At 44.7% G+C, this 20,248-nt stretch overlaps 1 protein-coding gene across 7 annotated transcripts in view; it reads left to right on the plus strand.

Moving 5' to 3' along the window:
* The window catches only part of TUBA1C (tubulin alpha 1c), a 121,047-nt gene extending 104,918 nt beyond the window's left edge, over positions 1-16,129 (plus strand). For 6 of the 7 annotated variants that reach the window (XM_081058320.1, XM_081058318.1, XM_081058317.1 and 3 more), the window contains 3 exons: positions 12,450-12,672; positions 12,814-12,962; positions 15,043-16,129. In XM_081058320.1, the coding sequence (XP_080914446.1) occupies positions 12,552-12,672; positions 12,814-12,962; positions 15,043-16,017 (1,245 nt within the window). In that variant the 5' untranslated portion in view covers positions 12,450-12,551 and the 3' untranslated portion in view covers positions 16,018-16,129. Of the gene's footprint in view, positions 1-8,979; positions 9,626-12,449; positions 12,673-12,813; positions 12,963-15,042 lie in introns of those variants that run through there. The other variant, XM_081058316.1, reaches the window with a different exon arrangement.
* Positions 16,130-20,248: the final 4,119 nt, after the last annotated feature.

The raw sequence follows: 20,248 nt of genomic DNA on the forward strand, positions 1-20,248 counted from the left end.
TACCCATAAATCTGTTCTCCCAAAGTGTTCCTCATCTTAGCATCAACTCTTATTTTTCCAGTTGTTCAGGCCCAAACCCTAGGAGTCATTCTTGATTCTTCTTTTTCTCACAACCCACATCCAATGCACCAGAAACTCCTCCCCAGGATCTGGCCACATCTCACCATCTCTTCTGCTACCACCCTGGGCTCTTGCCCTGATGGTTACAGTAGCCACTTGCCTGGGTTGCCTGCTTCCGTTCTTGCCTCCCTACAGTCTATTCTAAGCATAGAAGCCAGAGTGACCGTGTTAAAACAAAAGTCTGATCTTGTCATCACTTTGCTTAGAACCTTCCAGTGACTTCCAATCTCACTCAGAGAAAAAGCCAAATTCCTTATGGTGGACTTTAAGAACCTACACAGTCTGGGCGTCTCTCTCTCTCTCTCTCTCTCTCTCTCTCTCTCTCTACCTCTACCTCTACCTCTACCTCTACCTCTACCTCTATCTCGCTCCTGATCTCCTATTGCTTTTTTCCCCTCACTCACACTGTTCCATCCATTCCCCCTGCTTGGGATATGCTTCCCCCAGACACCCACATAGCTCAGTTTTTCCTTCAAATCAGACAGGCCTTCTTTGCCACCTTAGGTAAAGTAGCACTCATTACTCTCTAGACTTCTCACTTGGCTTTATTTTTCTTCCTACATCCCACCTCTTCCCTAAATGCAACATAAACTCCTTGAGGGGCCTTGTCTTATCCTCAGTTCCTAGTACGGTGCCAAGTATACACTAGGAGCCAAATAAATATTTATTAAATAAAAGAAAGAATAATGTAATTTTACATTTCTAGAAAATCTTTCAGGGCATTATATAAAATGAATTATATAAGGAATCTTAGAGGCTATATCTTATTTTACAAATGATGAAACTATGACCTGTTTAGTTAGTTGTACTATAACTAGAATCCAGATCTCCTAAATCTTAATCCAGTGATCTATTTACAAGGCTGTTTTACAGCAGGTATTATCTTCATACTGCAAATGGGGAAACTCAGATGCAATACAGCTAGGTACTTTGCCAAAGGTTGTGCTACTTAATCACACCAGAAACCAGAATTCCCAGTCCCCACTAGTTATAATGACTTGGAGAGTTCACACTCTTGTCCCTGAGGAGTCAAGAGTCCTTACTTTAATATTTTGTTATTATAATCTTCACTTTCCCTACTCCCTAGGGTCTTTCGCTGTCCCCCAGGGTCTTTGCATTTTATTCTGTCCTCTCTCTAGAGGTCAGAATAACTCTGTTACTTGCTAAGTAAGTAACCACTGCTTTCCCTGATATCTGGACGTCATCTTCCTCTGCTTCCATAACAGTGTGCTTGTGGTTAGGCTGTGTCTTTGCTCAGGCTGCTATAACAAAATACCATAAACTGGGTGACTTACACACAACAGATATTTCTTTCTCACAATTCTGGAGGCTAGAAGTCCAAGGTCAGCATGCCAGCATGGCCAAGGTCTAGTGAGGACCCTCATCCACGTTGCAGGCGGCCATTTTATCATTGTATCTCACATAGCAAGAGAGCTCTCTGGGGTCCATTTTATAAGGGCACTAATCCCATTTATGAGGGCTCCCCTGGCAAAAGCCTCACCTCCTATTACCATCACAGTGAAAGGACTTCAACGTAAAAATTTGGGGATGACACAAACATTCAGTCTATTGCAGGCTGCCTGGGCCCTAACCAGAGGCCATGAAACCTCCAATGCAATCAAGCAAACCAACATCAAGAAAACAGGTTTCATAGCTTGTTCAGTGACCTACATTCCGAGTTAATTTTTCTTTCCTCTGCAACCATTCTGGTTTACTATCGGTCGTTTCAGGCAGAGTAAAGGCGAATAGCAGCCCGAATGTAAAATTTGTTTCTGTTTGGAACACAAAGAATTCCTTCCCTCCCCACCCTCACTAGAGCATGTGAACTGGGCTCTGTCCCTTGGGTTCTGTACAAATAAACGGAACAGGATAAGCAAGTTGATTTTTGTAGTTACAGGCTGTTCCACATAACCATTTACAAGGTCAGTAGGGACCACAACTTATCAATACAAAGAAGTACGTAATTTAAAATGAGGAACTCTCAACCTAGCAGAAACAAGCAAAACTCTCTGGGGGTTTCTAAAAAGGTTTTACATTCCTGACTCTATCGGAACAGAAAAAGCTGGACAGTAAGGGTAAAAGTACATGGACTAGTGGATCAAAATAGCAAATGCTGTAAAAATAGAGGCCTATGAGTACAGGCCCACATCTGTTAGAACTATGTGCCAGCCTCCCATCCTTCCCTGTGTCTTATAGCTGAAGGGTTTGGGCATCATTCCAGGTGTGGATGAGTTGGGGAAATAAACATGGAATTAGAGTTGTAGATATAAAAGTCGTTTCATATTAATGTTTTTGAGGGAAAAAGTGGTTCAAAAATGAGAGCTTTAAAGCCAACCTCCCAAGGAAAAGGGTGGGGATCCCAGAGAAGGACCTGGGATTTCCTCGAAATCCCTGTATTTCCCCGAAAGGCAGCCTGGGCCAATGTGTCTTTAGATAAATTTACTTCACCCCATAAGCCTCAAAGTCCTCTGCTGTAAAATGAAGGTAACAATAGTTTCTGTACACAGGGTTATTGTGAAGAATTAAGTAAAGCATGTAAACGTCTCAGTCTGAGGATGAAAGCCCAGAGTGTAACATTGGTACCAGTGGTGGAGATATTGGGTGGAGGGTGTGGGGCAGTAGAGGAATGGGGGCTTTGAGGACCTGAGAGATAGAAGAGCTGGAAAAGAATGATGAATGAGTTAAGTGGGATTGGAAGGGCTAAGAGGTAAGCTTTTCATAGCCCTGGAAGCTCGAATTGGGAGAAGCCAGGTTGACTTTTGGGCTTTGGTTGGCGGTGAGGAGAGGGTTAAGCCTGAAGCCAGGGAATTAGCTAAGCTCTAATACAAAAAACAAACAAACAAAAAAAGACATTTTTTATGCCAGAACTGAAAGAACTAAGAGAAATGGCCTGACTTGGACTAGTGTGGAAGGAGGGGCAGTGATGTGCTGGTAAATGTTTAACAAGCAGCTGGGATTGGAGGTGAGAGGCTAATTTGTAGTAGTCACCGATATCCATGGTGTAAATACATCCACCATTACTGATATCAAGCTACCAACATGATGTCCAACTGGCCCACAAAATTCCTGAAAAATCTAACAATTAGTTCTAGCAGGCTCTAGCAGGCCAATGAGTAGGGGAATCACCACAAAAGAATCATAAGGGGTTTAGTTAGGGAGGTGCCCACTGACTTAAGTAGGTAGAAACAGGCACTGGAAGAGGCCGAATGTTTTGAGCCAAATTAAATGAACTACCTGAGTAACATGAGACTGTTTCACGTCTAAGTTTCCTAACTGTGTATAATTTATGCACTGATATTCCCTTGTATTAGGTATTATTGTACTAATTAGGTAGGAAAAAACAAATAGTTAGTGTACTTGAGAATGGCTGACTGTGTCTTGGGAGGAGGAGGAGGGGACAGGTAGAGAGATACCTGGAAAAGTGAAAGGGGAAAGATTATCCTGAGTGTCACAGCTCTAAGTAAATCCCCCTGTCTGGGCTGCTGGCAAGAAGTTATAGTCACAGGAAAGAAGATCCTCAGGGGCCTTCCACTTTGGGCTGCCTGGGTACTTTTAAGGTATATGAATAAATAAAAGTTTTAAATAAACATTGCCATAAATAGAAAAGATTTTCAGATTCCAGGATAAGGTCCACTTACTAGATAAATAATGTAGATAATTGAAGAATGAGAGTAGATCCTTTTAATTTTCTGCAAGAGAATTTTACCTGTCTATCCTAAAGGGATGGGGGTGGGGGGGAGCAAGGGAATGGTTATTAATTAGAAAGGCCAGAAAGAGCTTGGAGTAAGAAAGCCTGCCTAGCTGTAGTATATACAGTGGAAATACAAGGGAAACACAGCCTACTCAGTTGTTTTAGTTAGTCACTGTGAGGAAACAATTCGAAATATTATATTTTTAGGGAATATAAAGCAGATTAGAACAAGCCAAATGATGTCTCAGTGGAAATAAAATGTGAAATTTCAGAGATGAAAGCCAATCTTCTCTGGTAATCTCCCAGAATGGAGCTAGCATTTCACATGAAGAATCCTGAGGAAAGGGAAGAAGTCCAAAACACTGCTCCTCCCATCACGGGGGAGGAGAACTTGGAAAGAATGTGTAAGAAAGTTATAAAGTTTGCAAATATTTGCAGGATAAAAAGAGCAGTAAGTGAAAGTTAAAGAATCTAAGGATTATTTTTCCCAAAAAAGAAAATAACTTATTACCTAGAAGATAATGTTCTGCTCTTCTGTATTTGGGGAGGGGGGGCGGGTAAAAGAAGAAAAAACAAACTTCCTTGCAATACATAGATTTAAAAGGTGCTTATCATATAGAAGGTGGTTGAACTTAACTGCAAGAAGTCCTAGCTGTCCTTTGGAGGTCTTGAAAGTCAAACAAATTCCCTTTTTGTTATATTAGTAGTAGCCTTGCCTTAAGACAACAAATTCAATAAGTGCCTTTTCTAGAACTTCCTTTCCCTGTGAATTAGAGCAACTTCTAAGGAGGACATAGAAGGAAGAGGCAACTGTCATTTTAAGCATTTATTTTGGGTTCCACCTCTTGTGGTTTAGGGTAATTATTTTAAGTCTCAGGACCTTATTTTCCACAGTTCCATAATAAATACCTTTATTAAAAACTTATTTTTGAAAACTCCTCCAGGCACTATTGGAGTAGAACATATTTTGTTATAAATTGCTCTACGAGCACAAAATATCCCTATACTATTATTATTTGTAACATGTAATTTGTTACTGAAGACAGATTTTTCAGTATTACTGGTATCCTAACATAGAAAACAGGAGTTAGATTGAAAACACGTAAGGCTCAGTTTTCTCTGAATTCTTTTCTCTTTACTAATGTTTTATGGACATGCTATGTGACAGCAATTTAAAGTCCAAGCTCCCCCTATCCCCAGAATAGGTATGCAGCACTTCTTTCCCTAAAACATTGTAAGACTCCAGCAAAAGCCCCACCTGTAAGTATTTATGTACTGTATTTCCCGGAAAATAAGACCTAGCCGGACCATCAGCTCTAATGCGTCTTTTGGAGCAAAAGTTAATATAAGACCCGGTCATATAGATATTAATAGATATCTTATAGATATTAAGACCAGGTCTTTATAATATAACATCACAACACAACACGTCTTATATTAATTTTTGCTCCAAAAGACACATTAGAGCTGGTGGTCTGGCTAGGTCTTATTTTCGGGGAAATACAGTAGTATACTTGTGATTCTTAGAAGACTCACTGAATGAAGCATGTTTTCAACTTTGCTTATTTTGAACAGCTCACATGTACAGCTCACAAGTCACAACATCACAAAAATACGGGCTGGGAGGGGCCTTAAAGATAATCCTGTTCAATCCCTTCATATGGCGCAGTGACACCTGGAACCCAAGGAGAAGTGCGATCCACAGTTCTGTCACCCAAAACGGTAGAGCACTGGCTCTGTTAATAACACAACATGTTTGTGGTGACTTCTGGAAAATTTCCAATGGAAACTAAGATTAGTTTCTGCTTCTCCTCATTCAGTAATTTTTAGACCCATAAAGACCTGTTTACTTTGATAAAGGTTACATTTTTAACTGTCTACCCAGGAAAGATTCACCACTTCCTCAAAAAAAAAAAAATCCAGCAGGGGGCAGCAAACTTAAATATGGATCCCAATACGTACTTGAAATGATTTTAAAATGGAAGAGGATGCATCTTCATCTCTAATTTTGTCTACGACCATCTTTTAGTAACTACAGATGTTACTTAGTGTCTTAGTATGTGTATGTACTATGTATTATTTATGTCACTTAATCCTCATAACAATGTATCCACCGATGAGTTATATACTCTCCCCATTTTACAAGGGAGGAGCTTTAGAGAGATTAAGAAATATGCTCAAAGATCCACAGCTATTATAGAAAACAAAAGAAAATCCAGAATCCAAACCAAGGTAATCAAAACTACAAAGCCCTTAAACATATTGTGATTCCACAGGGGTTATCTGCTTGAATGTGAGGTGGTAGGCAGTGAGAGGAAGAAAAATTAAAATACTTTGTAATGAATCATATGAAAACACAATCTAAAAATAAAATGCCTGTTATTTTTAAATTGCCATGCTGAACTGTTCTCAAGGTTACTAGTGACATCTATGTGGATAAATCAGGTGGTCATATTTTGAGTTCCCATCTTACTTGACAGCGTTTGACACTGCTGATCACTCCCTCCTTGGTTTCCAGGATCTCACACTCCTGGGTTTCCTCCTAACTCACTTCCTGTTCCTTCATACTGTCCTTTGATGGTTCTCCCAGAGCTCAGTCCTTGGTCCTCTTCTCTTCTATTTCTATACTCACTGCCTCAGTGATCTCACCCAATGTCATGACTTTAGGGTGGCATTTAGATGTATGTCTCTACTCAGATCTCTCTCCCTGGAGATCCAGACTCTCATATCCAGCTGTGTACTGGGCATCTCCACCTCCACAAAGACGTCAACATCTCGACTTAAAACTCCCATTCCACTTTACTTGGTCTCTATTTTTCTACAGCACTCTACACCTGCTAACAAATTATATAACCTATTTATTTGTGTTCATTGTCTTTCTTCCCTATTCTCCACAAGGCAGAGATCTGTCAGTTTGGTTCCCATACATATTCCTAAGCACCTAGGAACTGTGCTAAATATATTTGTGAAATGAATCAAAGTGGGAAAGTTCTAATTAAGACTAAAATATTTAGCAACAGACTAAATTGCTAGTTATTTCAAATTTCAGAATACCCTGCCATACAATAAGTATTTAGTAAACATTTAATGAACTATGTACTGTATATTGAAAAAGAATTTCTGTACATATTTCCACAGTATCCATTTTGTGTGTATAAGTTGGAGTATACTTTGAGTTCTGTATCCAAAACCCATTTTTGCTTTCATTTTTGCCTTTTTTCTACTTCAGAAAAAAAGCACTTAAACTTCTATTCTGTATAGCAGTCACTTTTGTTCTCTGCATATTTCCATGAACTCTCTCACCCAGAGCTGGTTAAGGAATTTAAGAGCTAAGATAACATGATGAAGTCGCAGAGAAAGAAAAACAATTGAAATAAAGGATGCTTCTGAGTGAGCAGGGAGACTTGCCCCTTACCCGTTAGTTCTGTGAGGGTGAGATTTGGTAGATCAGTAATGTAACTAAACTTAGCTAGTTTGCAGTTTGATCCATCTTGATATGCAGCTGTTTCCTCATTGTTTCTCCTCCCACTGATTAACTGAAGAACTCCGTTCCCTTTTTTTTATTATTATTATTAGTTTCAGGTGCACAAGACAAGGTAATACTTAGACATTCATCATTTATATCCCTCACACTGTGAACCCCCCCCCCAATCCCCCTTCCACTATCCCTCCGACATCGCACGGAGCCATCACATTATATATATAAAATTATAGTTGGCATTCATTATTGTTCAGCTTCAGGTGTACAGTACATTGATCAAGCATCTACATCTTCCCTGAGGTGGTCTCCCAAATGGGACACGTGTCCATCAGATACCCTACAAAATCTTTACAACATTATTGATTACGTTCCCGAAATTATTTTTCAAAAACCCTGAGGCCATTTTTTTCAAGGCTACCCACACCTCGTTAATTAACAATGTCTTACCCTGAAAAGAGCAGCTTCTTTAATCCTCAGATGTCCGGACATCAGGACCCACGATCACAACTTTACCAGTTTCTGACAACTCCCTAACAGTTTTTCCATAGATGGCTACATACAAAGAGATTAAAGATCACATTGAGGCTGACCTGAGGCCTCAGAAGACCCCAGGAGACGACTTGTCAACTATTAGCACTGAAGCCTGCTTTCCTTTGTTTTTTCCCATTTACCTACCTACCTAGAAAACCTCTTAATCCTTTTAGCTCGAGGAAGGTGGGTTACTTTTAGACATTAGTCTGCCATCTTCCCTAGCTGCCCGCATCTAGGATAAAGAACACTTTTTGTCTCACCAACCCTTGCCACTCTAATTTTTGGGGTCTCTTCGTTGGCAAGTGGCACCAAACCTAAGTTTGGTAACAGTTCTTCTGGCTGGTCGAATAATTCAAATGACATGCAGCATATGAACAACAGAAAATCAAATTTTAATACAAGTGCATGGGAGAATTCACAGAAGCCTGGAAATTCCAAAAACAGCAAGACAAAATGAAATGTATGTCACTTCGGACAAAGGAGGGGAAAGTAGGCAATTCACAAGTAGATGAGAAAGAGCAAACATTTGGGGGCCACCTACAAACAATGGGACACAAAGAGGAATCTAGCAAACAGGTTTGTGCTTGGATTCTGTCTGCCACTTGATGTTTATGTGCTAAGGTGAATATACTAAGGTTCCCTTCTCTAAGCAGGTTTTTCTATCTGAATCTCTTTAGGCAGGTAAGGGGGAGGTAAAAACTCTTGAGTTTGTTGGGCTTTCATTGTTTTCAGCTGGAAATAAGCTGCATGCCAGGATTGCACATTCTGGGGAAGGCTCACTCCAGACCCCCACACTTCTGAGAAATAAACGTAGCCGGGATAGTGCAAGCGGTGTATGTAATGAGGCAGTACAAGGTAGAGATAACTCACTGGGTTTGTTGCGTGCATGGAATGTGATTAATAGTGTAAACAAAAACAACCCAGGCTACTCTGCAGAGTAAGCAATCAAAAATGGAAGCTAGTATTCTGATGGAAAAAAACAACCTGCTTTGCATCAACTGTAAAGCGATTTGTGTTAGGAACCAAAAGGGTCATTTAAAAATGGAGATAGGAAAACGAGTAAAGAAAAGCAACCAAAAAGGTGAGACTAAGGGCTTCGGGCTGGCTCGTGGTGATTAAGACCTGGAACGCGGAACAAGCCTTGTCCGGAAGCGACGGCGGCGAGGGCGGCGGCCCCGGGGAATCGGCAAGGCGGGAGCGGCCGGCGGCTCACAGGCCGGGCCTCGTAGGGAGCTGTGCGGAGAGGGCTGGCTGGAGGCCACGTGCCGTCCTAGAGGGTCCGGGACCGGGGCTCCGGCTCTGCCCCAGCACTTGGCGCTGTTCCTCGCTTCGGCTCCGTATACCTGCCACCCCGTGCCACCGCACCCCACTGCAGCCCGCCAAGACGCCCCGCCTTCCCGGCCCTTCCAGTCGCCGCCACCATGCTCTGCCCCACCCAACATGCCCACTCTCGGGCCACAGGATGTCTCCTCCCCTTCCCGGACTTGGGGCTCCTTCCGAAGAGTTTGGTTTGAACTTTTGAATCCACCAATCAGCACCGCGCGCCCCTCCTCTCTCCGCCGGCCGCTCAGGGCTGGGCGTCCGGCCCGGAGCCGCGCAGCTCGGAGGTGGGGCCGCGGGGCCTAGGGCGGGTCCGGTGCCCGCCCTGCCGACACGTGGCCGGGGAAGGGGTACATAAAGTCCTGAGGGCGGGCCGCCCGGTCATTCTCCCCCGGACTCCTTGGTAGTCTGTCAGTGGGAGGTTCTTGTCGCCGTACCCCTCGCCACTTCCAGCCCCGCGGAGCCCTACAAGTCCAGTCATGGTGAGTTGGGGGGGGGGGACAGCGGGGGCCGGGTGGTGGTGTGGAGGGGAGAGTGAGCAGTCCCAAGGGGTGGCGGGACCCGGGTTGCACGTGGGACCGTGTCCCGGACCCCTCCAGGCAAATTGGCATCTGGTGATCATACTGGGAAAGCTGAGTTCACCCGGCAGACACCTCGTCGGGCTCCAACACGCGGCCCGAGCAGTGCCCTCGGTGGAAATAAAAAGCCCTCTTGATCCTAGTGAGGGCAGCGTCCCATGGCCCGCCACTGTGCAAGAGAGGCTAGATAGCCTTCACATCGGCCCCCATGGGTTTGTGGAAACTGAAAATGACCCATACCCCTCCAAATGACCTCACCTTCCCCTGCGCAGTGGAAGCACCTGGAGCACTCGGGCGCTTCCGCACGGAAGGTGCAAACTCTGGCGCCACCTCTCCAGCGCCCTGTGACTCGCTGCTGAGTCACCTGTGGTGGGGCTCTGGGGAGAGCTTCCAGTTGCACCACACCAATCCACCTAAAGGATGTAGGCAGGCTCCTCCTCACGTCTAATTCCGCATTTCTGGTGCTTACTTAATGGGCTGTTTATAGCTGAAGCTTTTTAAAAAACAAGTCCATAAAAGGATATTTTACAAAACCACAGGGTAAACTAGTACTGACAGTGTATTCTTAGTTTTAAAGAAACATGAAATTATACACAACTTGAGCGTTTTCTATATAGTTTGCAGAGGTATTGAACACAGTTGTCTTAGAGAACCTCTGTTGGCGGTCTGCCTAAAATAAGACACGCTTTTAAACCAGTATTTGTATATCAAATGTTTCAAAATAGTATCCTTTTTTAAAAAAGGAATACAGTGAATAGTCCAGTTAAACTCTTGAGGGACTACCACAGTTAACCAAAAGTATGTCTGACTGTAACAACTTGCTTGAGTGCTTGTCACCAAGCAAGACCAAAAAGATACTGGTAAAAGTGTGATTCAGAAAGTAGTGTGACTGTTACAAGGGCAGGAGAGCAGCAGCAGACCTATTTCAGTAACCACAGGTTAGTTTTGTTTCTTTGTTTTGTTTTTATTGGGGAACATTTTTTCCAGGACCCATCAGCTCCATGTCAAGTCATTGTTTTTCAATCTAGTCGTGGGGGGCCCAGCTCAGCTCCAGGTCAAGCTGTTGTTTTCAATCTAGTTGTGGAGAGTGTAGCTCAATGGCCCATGTGGGATTCGAACCCGCAACCTTGGTGTTATGAGCACCACTCTCTAACTAACTGAGCCATCCGGCCTCATTTTATTTTATTTATTTTTTTAATGAGAGACAGTGGCAGCTTATCCAGTTAAAGCTAGACTAATTGACTCCATCACCTGTGTCTCTCCATCTTCCTAATGGCCAGGGGAGAGTGGAAAGCACAGTCTAAAGGAGAAAGCCAGATGGTTGCACAATGAATGAAAATTGGGGGGCTCAAAAGGCTTCAACAGAAGAAGTACTTCATTGGGTTGAGAGTATCTTCTCAGATACTGTATCTCCTTGGGCCTGGGTCTGTCATGGACAGGTCTCTGGTTCTCTCCAGTTTTCTCTGGCTGTGGAACTTCCCAAGTCCAGTTAAAGGTAAACATGATGCAATGGTAAATAGTCATGGGTTCATTAGAACAAACAACTCCCTTTTCTCCCACAGCCATAGCACGGGGTGAGGAGACAATAGTGAATCGTGAGCTTGCTGATGTATGTGGTCAGGAGACCATGATTGTTTTATGGGGAGTGTAGGTGGGAAGGAGGGGACCGAAAGTCAAAGGTTGTGAGTGATTGGGGTTTTATTATCTTGGGTTATGAAACTAGACTGAGATCTTAGCTGGTGTTGAATTTTCTTTGACTAGTTTCCTATTAGTGACTTTTAAAAACTTGAAACCCTCTTATTGGGAGAAAATGTAATGGGAGCTATTTAGTGTCAATACTTTGAAAGCCCTCTGCTAGTCTCCAAGGTAGCTAATCTAACTTATGATGAAATACAATAAACATCCTTCTTTGTTTCCCTCAAGTCTGTGGGTACACATGTTCAGTGCCTTATTTTACTGAGCAGGAATGAGTTTGGTAACTTATAAATGATTTTGTTCAGCAAGTAAAACATTTTCCCTATAGTATCTTTAAATTCTTAAAACTGTAGACTTTTTCCTAGTGCCAGAGGTATATGTACACTTTACTAGGAAACAGCTAATTTTTTAAACTGTTAGGAAAGTCTTGGTGACACTTTGAACTTTCATCACCATGTGTCAACCCCCCATCTCCCCTCCCTCAATATAAGTTGGTAGCGAAGGAAAAATGTTCTTCCCTTAAGATTAAATTCTTCCACAGGGTTAAAAAGCTGCCCCTGACCATAATTTTTAACATACAGCTAACTGCTGCTTCTCTGGTGTTTTCTCCATGAGTCATACAGCTGTAGTTTGCTGGTTTAAGCTGGTTTTCAAGTAAGAGGGAGAAGCTCTTGTCTTTTAAAGAATAGGATTAAAGAGAGACCAGAATGAGCTCAGTAGTTACACAATCACACAGAAATGAATCAGAGCTACCAGGGGGAGTTTTGCCTGCCTTTAAGGAATCAGGCATATTTCCCCAGAACTGGGGGAAGTCTATTGCTATAGAGCAGCTTTGTCTTTTTGAAATGGTAGAAACCTGACCTTGAATAGCTAATGTGACTACAAAGGAAGGGTCTGGTCTCTGATCTGGCCTAGTAGTTCATTAACATATCTATCTGTCCTGAAGTTTAATTAGTCATGTGGGTGTGAATCATTCCTAAATATCCCACTTGATGTGTCATGTTCTGACATTTTCCTTTCTTCCTTCCCACAGCGTGAGTGCATCTCCATCCATGTTGGCCAGGCTGGTGTCCAGATCGGCAATGCCTGCTGGGAGCTCTACTGCCTGGAACATGGCATCCAGCCCGATGGCCAGATGCCAAGTGACAAGACCATTGGAGGAGGAGATGACTCCTTCAACACCTTCTTCAGTGAGACAGGCGCTGGCAAGCACGTGCCCAGGGCAGTGTTTGTAGACCTGGAACCCACGGTCATTGGTGAGTTGACCTCAGTCACCCAAGTGAGATCCCAGGGGTCTGGGACAGGATGTGTGTCCTGGGGGCTCTGTTGATGCCCTGGGGTTGGGCAGGTTGTGCGGGTTGTTGGTGATGGGTGTCTGCTTTGTTTCCCTTTTCCAGATGAAGTTCGCACTGGCACCTACCGCCAGCTCTTCCACCCCGAGCAGCTCATCACAGGCAAGGAAGACGCTGCCAATAATTATGCCCGTGGGCACTACACCATTGGCAAGGAGATCATTGACCTTGTCTTGGACCGAATTCGGAAGCTGGTAAAGTGTACTTTATTTAAAGTGGGGTGAGAGTTTCTCTTACAGTTTTAAGAGAGATCAAACTACCAGAATCATTCTTTGCACACTAGAATGAGCCTTAGACTACTCACTAAGTAACTGAACTTCTAAACCAGACAGTCCTGGGTTATGGAACAACTGTTTGGGTGCGGGGCTGAGTTTTCTTTTGCTTATTTCTATGTCTTACAAAGCAGATTTGGTCAATTGCTCATTCAGTGAGGACAATTTACCTGGCGTCAAGGGGAGAACTGGGAGGCCTTAACAGTTTTACTGACATTTAAGACCACTAAACATCCTCGTTCATGTTAATCAGTCAGCTTCCCTTCCTCAAGCTGAGACATCCTTTTCAGGTTATCTTAAGTCACACTGAGTTAGTAGGTGGCTGGATCTGACATGCAACTAATTGATCATAGTAGTAAAAAAAAAAAACAAAAAAAAAACTGGACTGGTGCCTTATGTTAATACAAAAAGTTCAGTGTTCAAGAAGCCAGTATAAGACTGACTAGAAATGGCCAACACTGGAAACTTCCAACAACATTGAAAGAGGAGTCAGGGGCATTCCTTTATTACAGTCCTTGAAGCTTGGAGGCATTGCGATACAAATACAAAAAGCAGTAGACTTGCTTTTCTCCTACAGTTCAGGGCAGTGTGGACTGGCCCTGTGGCAGCTGTATTCATATCCGTGAAGTTGATAAGTGTTCTGTTTGGGTCATTTTAATTAAGAGTCTGATGATAAGCTGACTCTTTGCTCCTTAGACATTTATGCAGCTTGTAAGTAATTAAATAAACACCAAGAATGAAGGCTGGGTTAGAGGAGCTTAGGAAAATCACATACTAAGCCCAGCCACAGCTGGTCTATTCTAAAAAGGATGGATTTGCATCATTCATGGCTTCCTACCTTTCCAGATGTTGATCATAGTCTTCCCAGCAAAATTGGGCTGATGGTTCCTGTTTACAACTCAAGCTTTGGCTACAAGCACTGGCTTGGAAATCAGAACCTGCCTTTCGGCACAAATAAGCCTAGTAAAAGCCATTGAGTGTTCTGGCGTGAAACCAAAACAGTTGCATTTTTCCTTGGTGTTATTACTGTGTCCTCATGAGGCTTAATGGATGTGATTGGTAGACTAGGGTCTTCCCTGTACCTTGATCTCATTCAGTGTATGGACCCACAGGAAAAGGGAACTGAGGGATTGGTGGAGAATGTCCACATGTCTCTGAGCACCTTTGAGAAGTGAGGGTTGTCAACAGAATACTTCATTTGAAAGGTCAAAATCATTCTTTCGCAGAGTTGCAGGTTGCTAACCAGAATAGCTCAGTTATGTGGTGGAAAGCATCAGTGACATAAAGTCTCATGGAATTGTGACAGTAAGTCACCTTTCCCAGAATAAATAGGCTTTCTGGTAACTAGTGCTTACTGTGCCAAGCATTGTTCCAAGAAATTGTTAAATTCTCAACAACCTGAGGTGGATTACTAGATTACTATTCTCCTTCGTTCACTAAATGAGAAAACTGAGATTGAGAATTGAATTTGGTCAAAGTCACACAGCAAGGAACCAGGAGAGCTGGATCCGGATCCAACCTGACTCCAGTACCAGGGCACTGGAGTCCGGCTGTTCTGTTTTATGCTCGGAAAGCAGCTGCCAGATCTATAAAACATCCACTGTACAGGGCTGGGGGTCCCAGGCCTATACTTGGTAGCTCTCTAACTGATACGAAGTTGCCTTTGTTCTGTGGTCACAGCAGGGGCACCAGAGGTTGCCCTCCCAGTCACTAAAACTTGGGCCCTGCATCCATTCCAGACCTCGTGGTTCTTCTGCTTGCATAAGTGAAAATAGTTCATTTATAAATAGCGTTTTAGCAGATTCCCACCCCACCCCACTGCCAGTCAGGAGTTGATTGTGAAAAGTTTCTCTGAATCACTTAGCACTTTAGAGGCTTTTTATGACTGCTTTCTTAGCAAATACTCAAAAGATTTTTAAAATCTTGATCAACGTAATTATGGATTCAAAGAAGTCATTGCAGCTTTCACCAAGGCTAAAATTAAAACCCTTTTCTTTTGCAGGCTGACCAGTGCACAGGTCTTCAGGGCTTCCTGGTTTTCCACAGCTTCGGTGGGGGAACTGGTTCTGGGTTCACCTCCCTGCTGATGGAACGTCTCTCTGTTGATTATGGCAAGAAATCCAAGCTGGAGTTCTCCATTTACCCAGCCCCCCAGGTTTCCACAGCTGTAGTTGAGCCCTACAATTCCATCCTCACCACCCACACCACCCTGGAGCACTCTGATTGTGCCTTTATGGTTGACAATGAGGCCATCTATGACATCTGTCGTAGAAACCTCGATATTGAGCGCCCAACCTACACTAACCTTAACCGCCTTATTAGCCAGATTGTGTCGTCCATCACTGCTTCCCTCAGATTTGATGGGGCCCTGAATGTTGACCTGACTGAATTCCAGACCAACCTGGTGCCCTATCCCCGTATCCACTTCCCTCTGGCCACATATGCCCCTGTCATCTCTGCTGAGAAAGCCTACCACGAGCAGCTTACTGTAGCAGAGATCACCAATGCGTGCTTTGAGCCAGCCAACCAGATGGTGAAATGTGACCCTCGCCACGGTAAATACATGGCTTGCTGCCTGTTGTACCGTGGTGACGTGGTTCCCAAAGATGTCAATGCCGCCATTGCCACCATCAAGACCAAGCGCAGCATCCAGTTTGTGGACTGGTGTCCCACTGGCTTCAAAGTTGGCATTAATTACCAGCCCCCCACTGTGGTACCTGGTGGAGACCTGGCCAAAGTACAGCGAGCTGTGTGCATGCTGAGCAACACCACAGCTGTTGCTGAGGCCTGGGCCCGCCTGGACCACAAGTTTGACCTGATGTATGCCAAGCGTGCCTTTGTTCACTGGTACGTGGGTGAGGGTATGGAGGAAGGAGAGTTTTCTGAGGCCCGTGAGGACATGGCGGCCCTTGAGAAGGATTATGAGGAGGTTGGAGCAGATAGTGTTGAGGGAGATGATGAGGGTGAGGAGTATTAATCTGTCTGCTGCAATGTTACACTCCAGCATGTGGGGATTGTCTTATTTCTGTTGTTCTGTGAAGTCCATTGTGTCCCTAACTTGTCAATAAAAGTGGTGTTATTATTTTGAATGTCACGTTGACCTATATCCCAGTAAATACTTGCCCCACTTGGTCAAGGCCAGTTGGGGATGGAGGCTGGCAGAGGATCCACCCAGTCATTCGATCAACATTTCAGATGGCTTCTGTGTGCAGTGTACTGTGCTAAGTAATTTCTCTGTTTCACACAGACCGGAATTAATGGGTTTTGTTTTTAAACTTCTATTTAAGTTTTTCCAGGACCCATCATCTCCAAGTCAAGTTGTTGTTTTAATCTAGTTGTGGAGGGCGGAGCTCACACTGGCCCATGTGGGGATCGAACCAGCAACCCTGTTAAGAGCAATGCACTCTAACCAACTGAGCTAACCAGCTGCCCCTAGACCTGAACTGATGAATGGTGATGAAATCATCTTACATAAGGCTACAGGCTCAGATAGATTGGGCCAGTGCGTCTCAAACTTCAATGTAGATGTGAATCACCCGTAGATATTAAAATGCAGATCCAAATCTATAGGTCTGAGGTGGCGCTTCAGATACTGCATATTTTAACAAGCTTCTGTCTGATGTGCTTGGTCTAACCGTCTGTGATAGCAAGGGCAGGCAAAATAGGTAGTGAATGGTGGAGCCAAAATTCAAGTAACTAGCCAGAGTGCCTTCACTATTGCTGTCAGTATTTAATAAAATATTTGTCACATGGAAAGAACTTGGAATTGTGCTAATACAGTCCATATATTGCCAAAATCTACAAGTTAACTGCTTGGAGAAATTGAAGTTTGCTGAGACACAAAATTACAATACCGGTAGTCACGGATTGTAATATTGGTACTTGATCCAGTATATGTCGTGAGGAATGTTTGAGATAGGGGAATAATAAGGAAAATTGAAGAATGTGTAGGAAAGATTAGAGAGAGGAGAGTGCCCCAATTTGGACCCTCTTCTAAGCACCTGTTAGAAGTGGTTTTTAAGTGTAAGGTGAGGGTGGGGGGAAAAGGGAAAGTGGGGGGCTGGACAGCTTGGAGGTTAGTATGTGGGTACTGTTGTGTGGCCTATAAAGTTGTGCTGAGCAATGGAAAAGGAGAAGGACGGCCAAAAGGCCAGGCGTCATGCAGAAGGGAGGAAGCAGTTTTGGTGCTTGGGTGGTGGTCTGAGTGGAATGCCCCACAAGTAGCAGGAGATGGAGGCAGGTGTTTAGCTGCAGGCGTGTTCACGTTTCCTCCCTGACTGACCTGATGCTGCTCAGTCATTGTCCTGACTGGTGTGTTCACCCCTGGCCTTGCTCACCTACACCCCTTACTCTTAGAGGAGAGCATCCAAAAAAATGGGCCCATTCTATCTCGGAGCACTGAGGGCACTGCTTCCAGCCTGAGATGCTTCAACTTTGTGCTGGGGAGGGTTTCACCTCATTCATCACAAGAGCACCCCTGGCCTTATGCCCAGCAGGGCAAGGCGTAGCCCTGTCGTATCCTTGAGTACAAAGGCAGCTATTGCTGCTTCTCAGATGGACCAGATTTCTGCAGCGTGAGCATGGGGGGGTCTGGGAAGAAAAGAAATCATGGACAGGCCGGCCAGCCAGCCTAGCCACTAGAGGGGCACCCGAAGACCTGCCCAAGATAGGAAATCTGTCAATTACAGTGTGAGTACTGGAGGAGATGAATCATCCAGCTTCATCCGAGTGTGACACCCCACAATAGCAGAGGTCCATTCTCTGAGCCAGTGTTTCCTGAGCACAGCGCCCTGAGATGGGATTCAGGGGTTTCCTGGGCCAGTCACCCTGTTCAGGAGCAGCCCTTCCAATTACTTCAGTAAGCCTTACAGGTAAGTCATTTCTTCATGCTAAGATGTGAAAAGGTTGGAAACCTTGAAGCAGCCACAACAGTGGGGGAGAGGGGAGAAAGAAGAGTAGCTGAGAAAAGATATTCCAGCAGAACAGAGCCTGGGGCATTGGAAGAGCAAAGTGCTCGTGGTTGGGGAGGGATTTGTCCTTGCAAAGATGATTTTCCCTTCTGGCTTGGTGAGAGAGTGAATAGAAGTTAGCCTGCAGCAAGAACAAACATATCCCAAGGTCTAGGTCACTGCTTTGTATCTGACAATCATCTGATCTGCCCTTGAGCACAAATGGAAAGTCTGGACTCAGATGTAGCCATTGCCGATGGTTGAGGCTTGATGGGGATAAATGGAGAGAGTCTAAGAGAGTGGGTGCAGGCTCTGAGATTGGCTGGAGCCCCAGATTCTGGCTCGGACTGCCCTCGCCTGACCTGAGAAGCCATCTGCTTCCACCCTGTGGAGGCCCCTGGCCACTGGGGGCCTTATGAGCCCCAGGCATGGCTGTTCTGAGATGGGGTGAAGGGGAGAGAATGGCTGTGAGGGGCCACGTGCTGGCCTATCCACTTGTCACCCTAAGCGGGAAGCAATTGGCAAACGCTTCTGCTGCAGCGGAATCTGTCAAGCAGCCCACAGTCTGGACAGAGGTGGTTGGGTAGGTTCAAGCTTGGGGAGTGCCTGTCTTCGGGCCTCAGACTTCCGGAAGATGTGTGGCAACCCTGAGTGGGGCTGTGGGAGGAAGGGGAGGTTCTGTCAGGGTGGGAGTTTTTCATGATCTTAACCGCCCTGTGAGGAGATGTTGTTATACCCATTTCCATAGTGGAGGAAGTGAAAACTCAAAGCTCAGAGAGGTTAAGTATCCAGCCTAAGGCTACAGAGTAAGTGGCCGAACTGAAATTTGACCCCAGAACTCTGATTCCACTCTGCCCAACAGCCTACGAGCAGTGCCAGGGGAAGTGGCCATCGCACCTGGCAGCCTTTCCAGTTCTGGGTGAGAAGGGCCAGGTCCTGGGCCATGTCAGGCACGAGGGCCACAGTGGCCAGCCTTTGTGTGGAACACTGGCTGGAGCGATGGCCTCAGAAAGGAGATCTTGTTATGCCGTTGATTGTTAGATCACTTCCCAGGAGCCCTATTCCAGCGCCCAGGTGACAGTACACTGTTCCAGAGAAGCAAAGCCAGCTGGTCCCCAGTAGGCAAACTGTAGCTTCCCGGTGAGGAGGCTTTTTTGTCCAGGCCTCCCTCTGGACTGAGTGCATCAACGCTCAGGTCGTGGAGATACAGTGTCCTTGCAGGGTAGCTGCTACCATCTTTCTGAACGCCTACTGACAAGATACCAGCTGCCATGGAGACAGGACAGCTCACACCTAGGGCATCACTCCCCTGCGCACTGGACCCAGAATGGTTAGCTTCTGTCAGCCAGGCCTCGGGGTGACGGCAGAGATGATCCAGGCAGATGGCTCTGGGAGCCCAATGCCAGGGCAGCTGTCTGGGAGACACAGGGCTGCAGCAGGCGAAGGGAAAACAGACCCAATGTGTTGGGTGGGAAAGGTTCCCACCCTCTGCCCCGTGATAGAAAGTCCCCTTTGCTGATATCTCAGCCTGTCACTGCCCCATTCATTCCAAGAGCCTGGTGTCCCTGAGTTTGTCAGCCCTGAGCAGTTTCTGGGGAAACAGTTCTTTCTTCCTCTCATACTGCTCACTGTCTGCAGTAGGAGAGAAATATTCAGCAGCCATGAGCCTTCCAGAACTAGAGACGTGTCTTCTTTAGTCCTAAAACCAAAAATGCTTTTAAACACTTGTCTCATCACCAGACTACTTTTCCTCTCTTTTAAAAATGAGAACAAAATATAAAGCTTTCATAATTACACAGTTTTGTCTACTAGTTTCATAATTACACAAGTTAGTTTAATTCATAAGGGGCTGGATATCAATTCAATCTCACTGCTTTCACCCCTCCCCACACTGTTTTTATCACATATCTCATTTGGCTTCTAGGAGATGTCCAGCCTGACAGTAAACTAATATTGAAATGCTCTTGGCAAAAGTAATGATATTCAATCATGCCTTTATAATAATAATCATTTCAGTTTTTAAGTTCCATTATTTTGGGAGAACCTATTTGGTGCAAGTCACTTTGTTGAGTACTATAGAGAATACATTTAGTTTTTTTGTCCCTGTCGGACTAAAGACAGATCACATAGGCACAACCCTAATTCAAGGCAGTATATGGCACAAGTCAGAAGAGTGGTCACCTGTGGCAGCCACTATTGCATATCTACCCCAAAGCCATCCCAGCTGGTTGTTTTACCTGCCAACATAACCCGGTTCTG

The sequence above is a fragment of the Rhinolophus hipposideros genome (genome assembly GCF_964194185.1).
Source record: "Rhinolophus hipposideros genome assembly, chromosome: 9".
NCBI lineage: Eukaryota > Metazoa > Chordata > Mammalia > Chiroptera > Rhinolophidae > Rhinolophus > Rhinolophus hipposideros.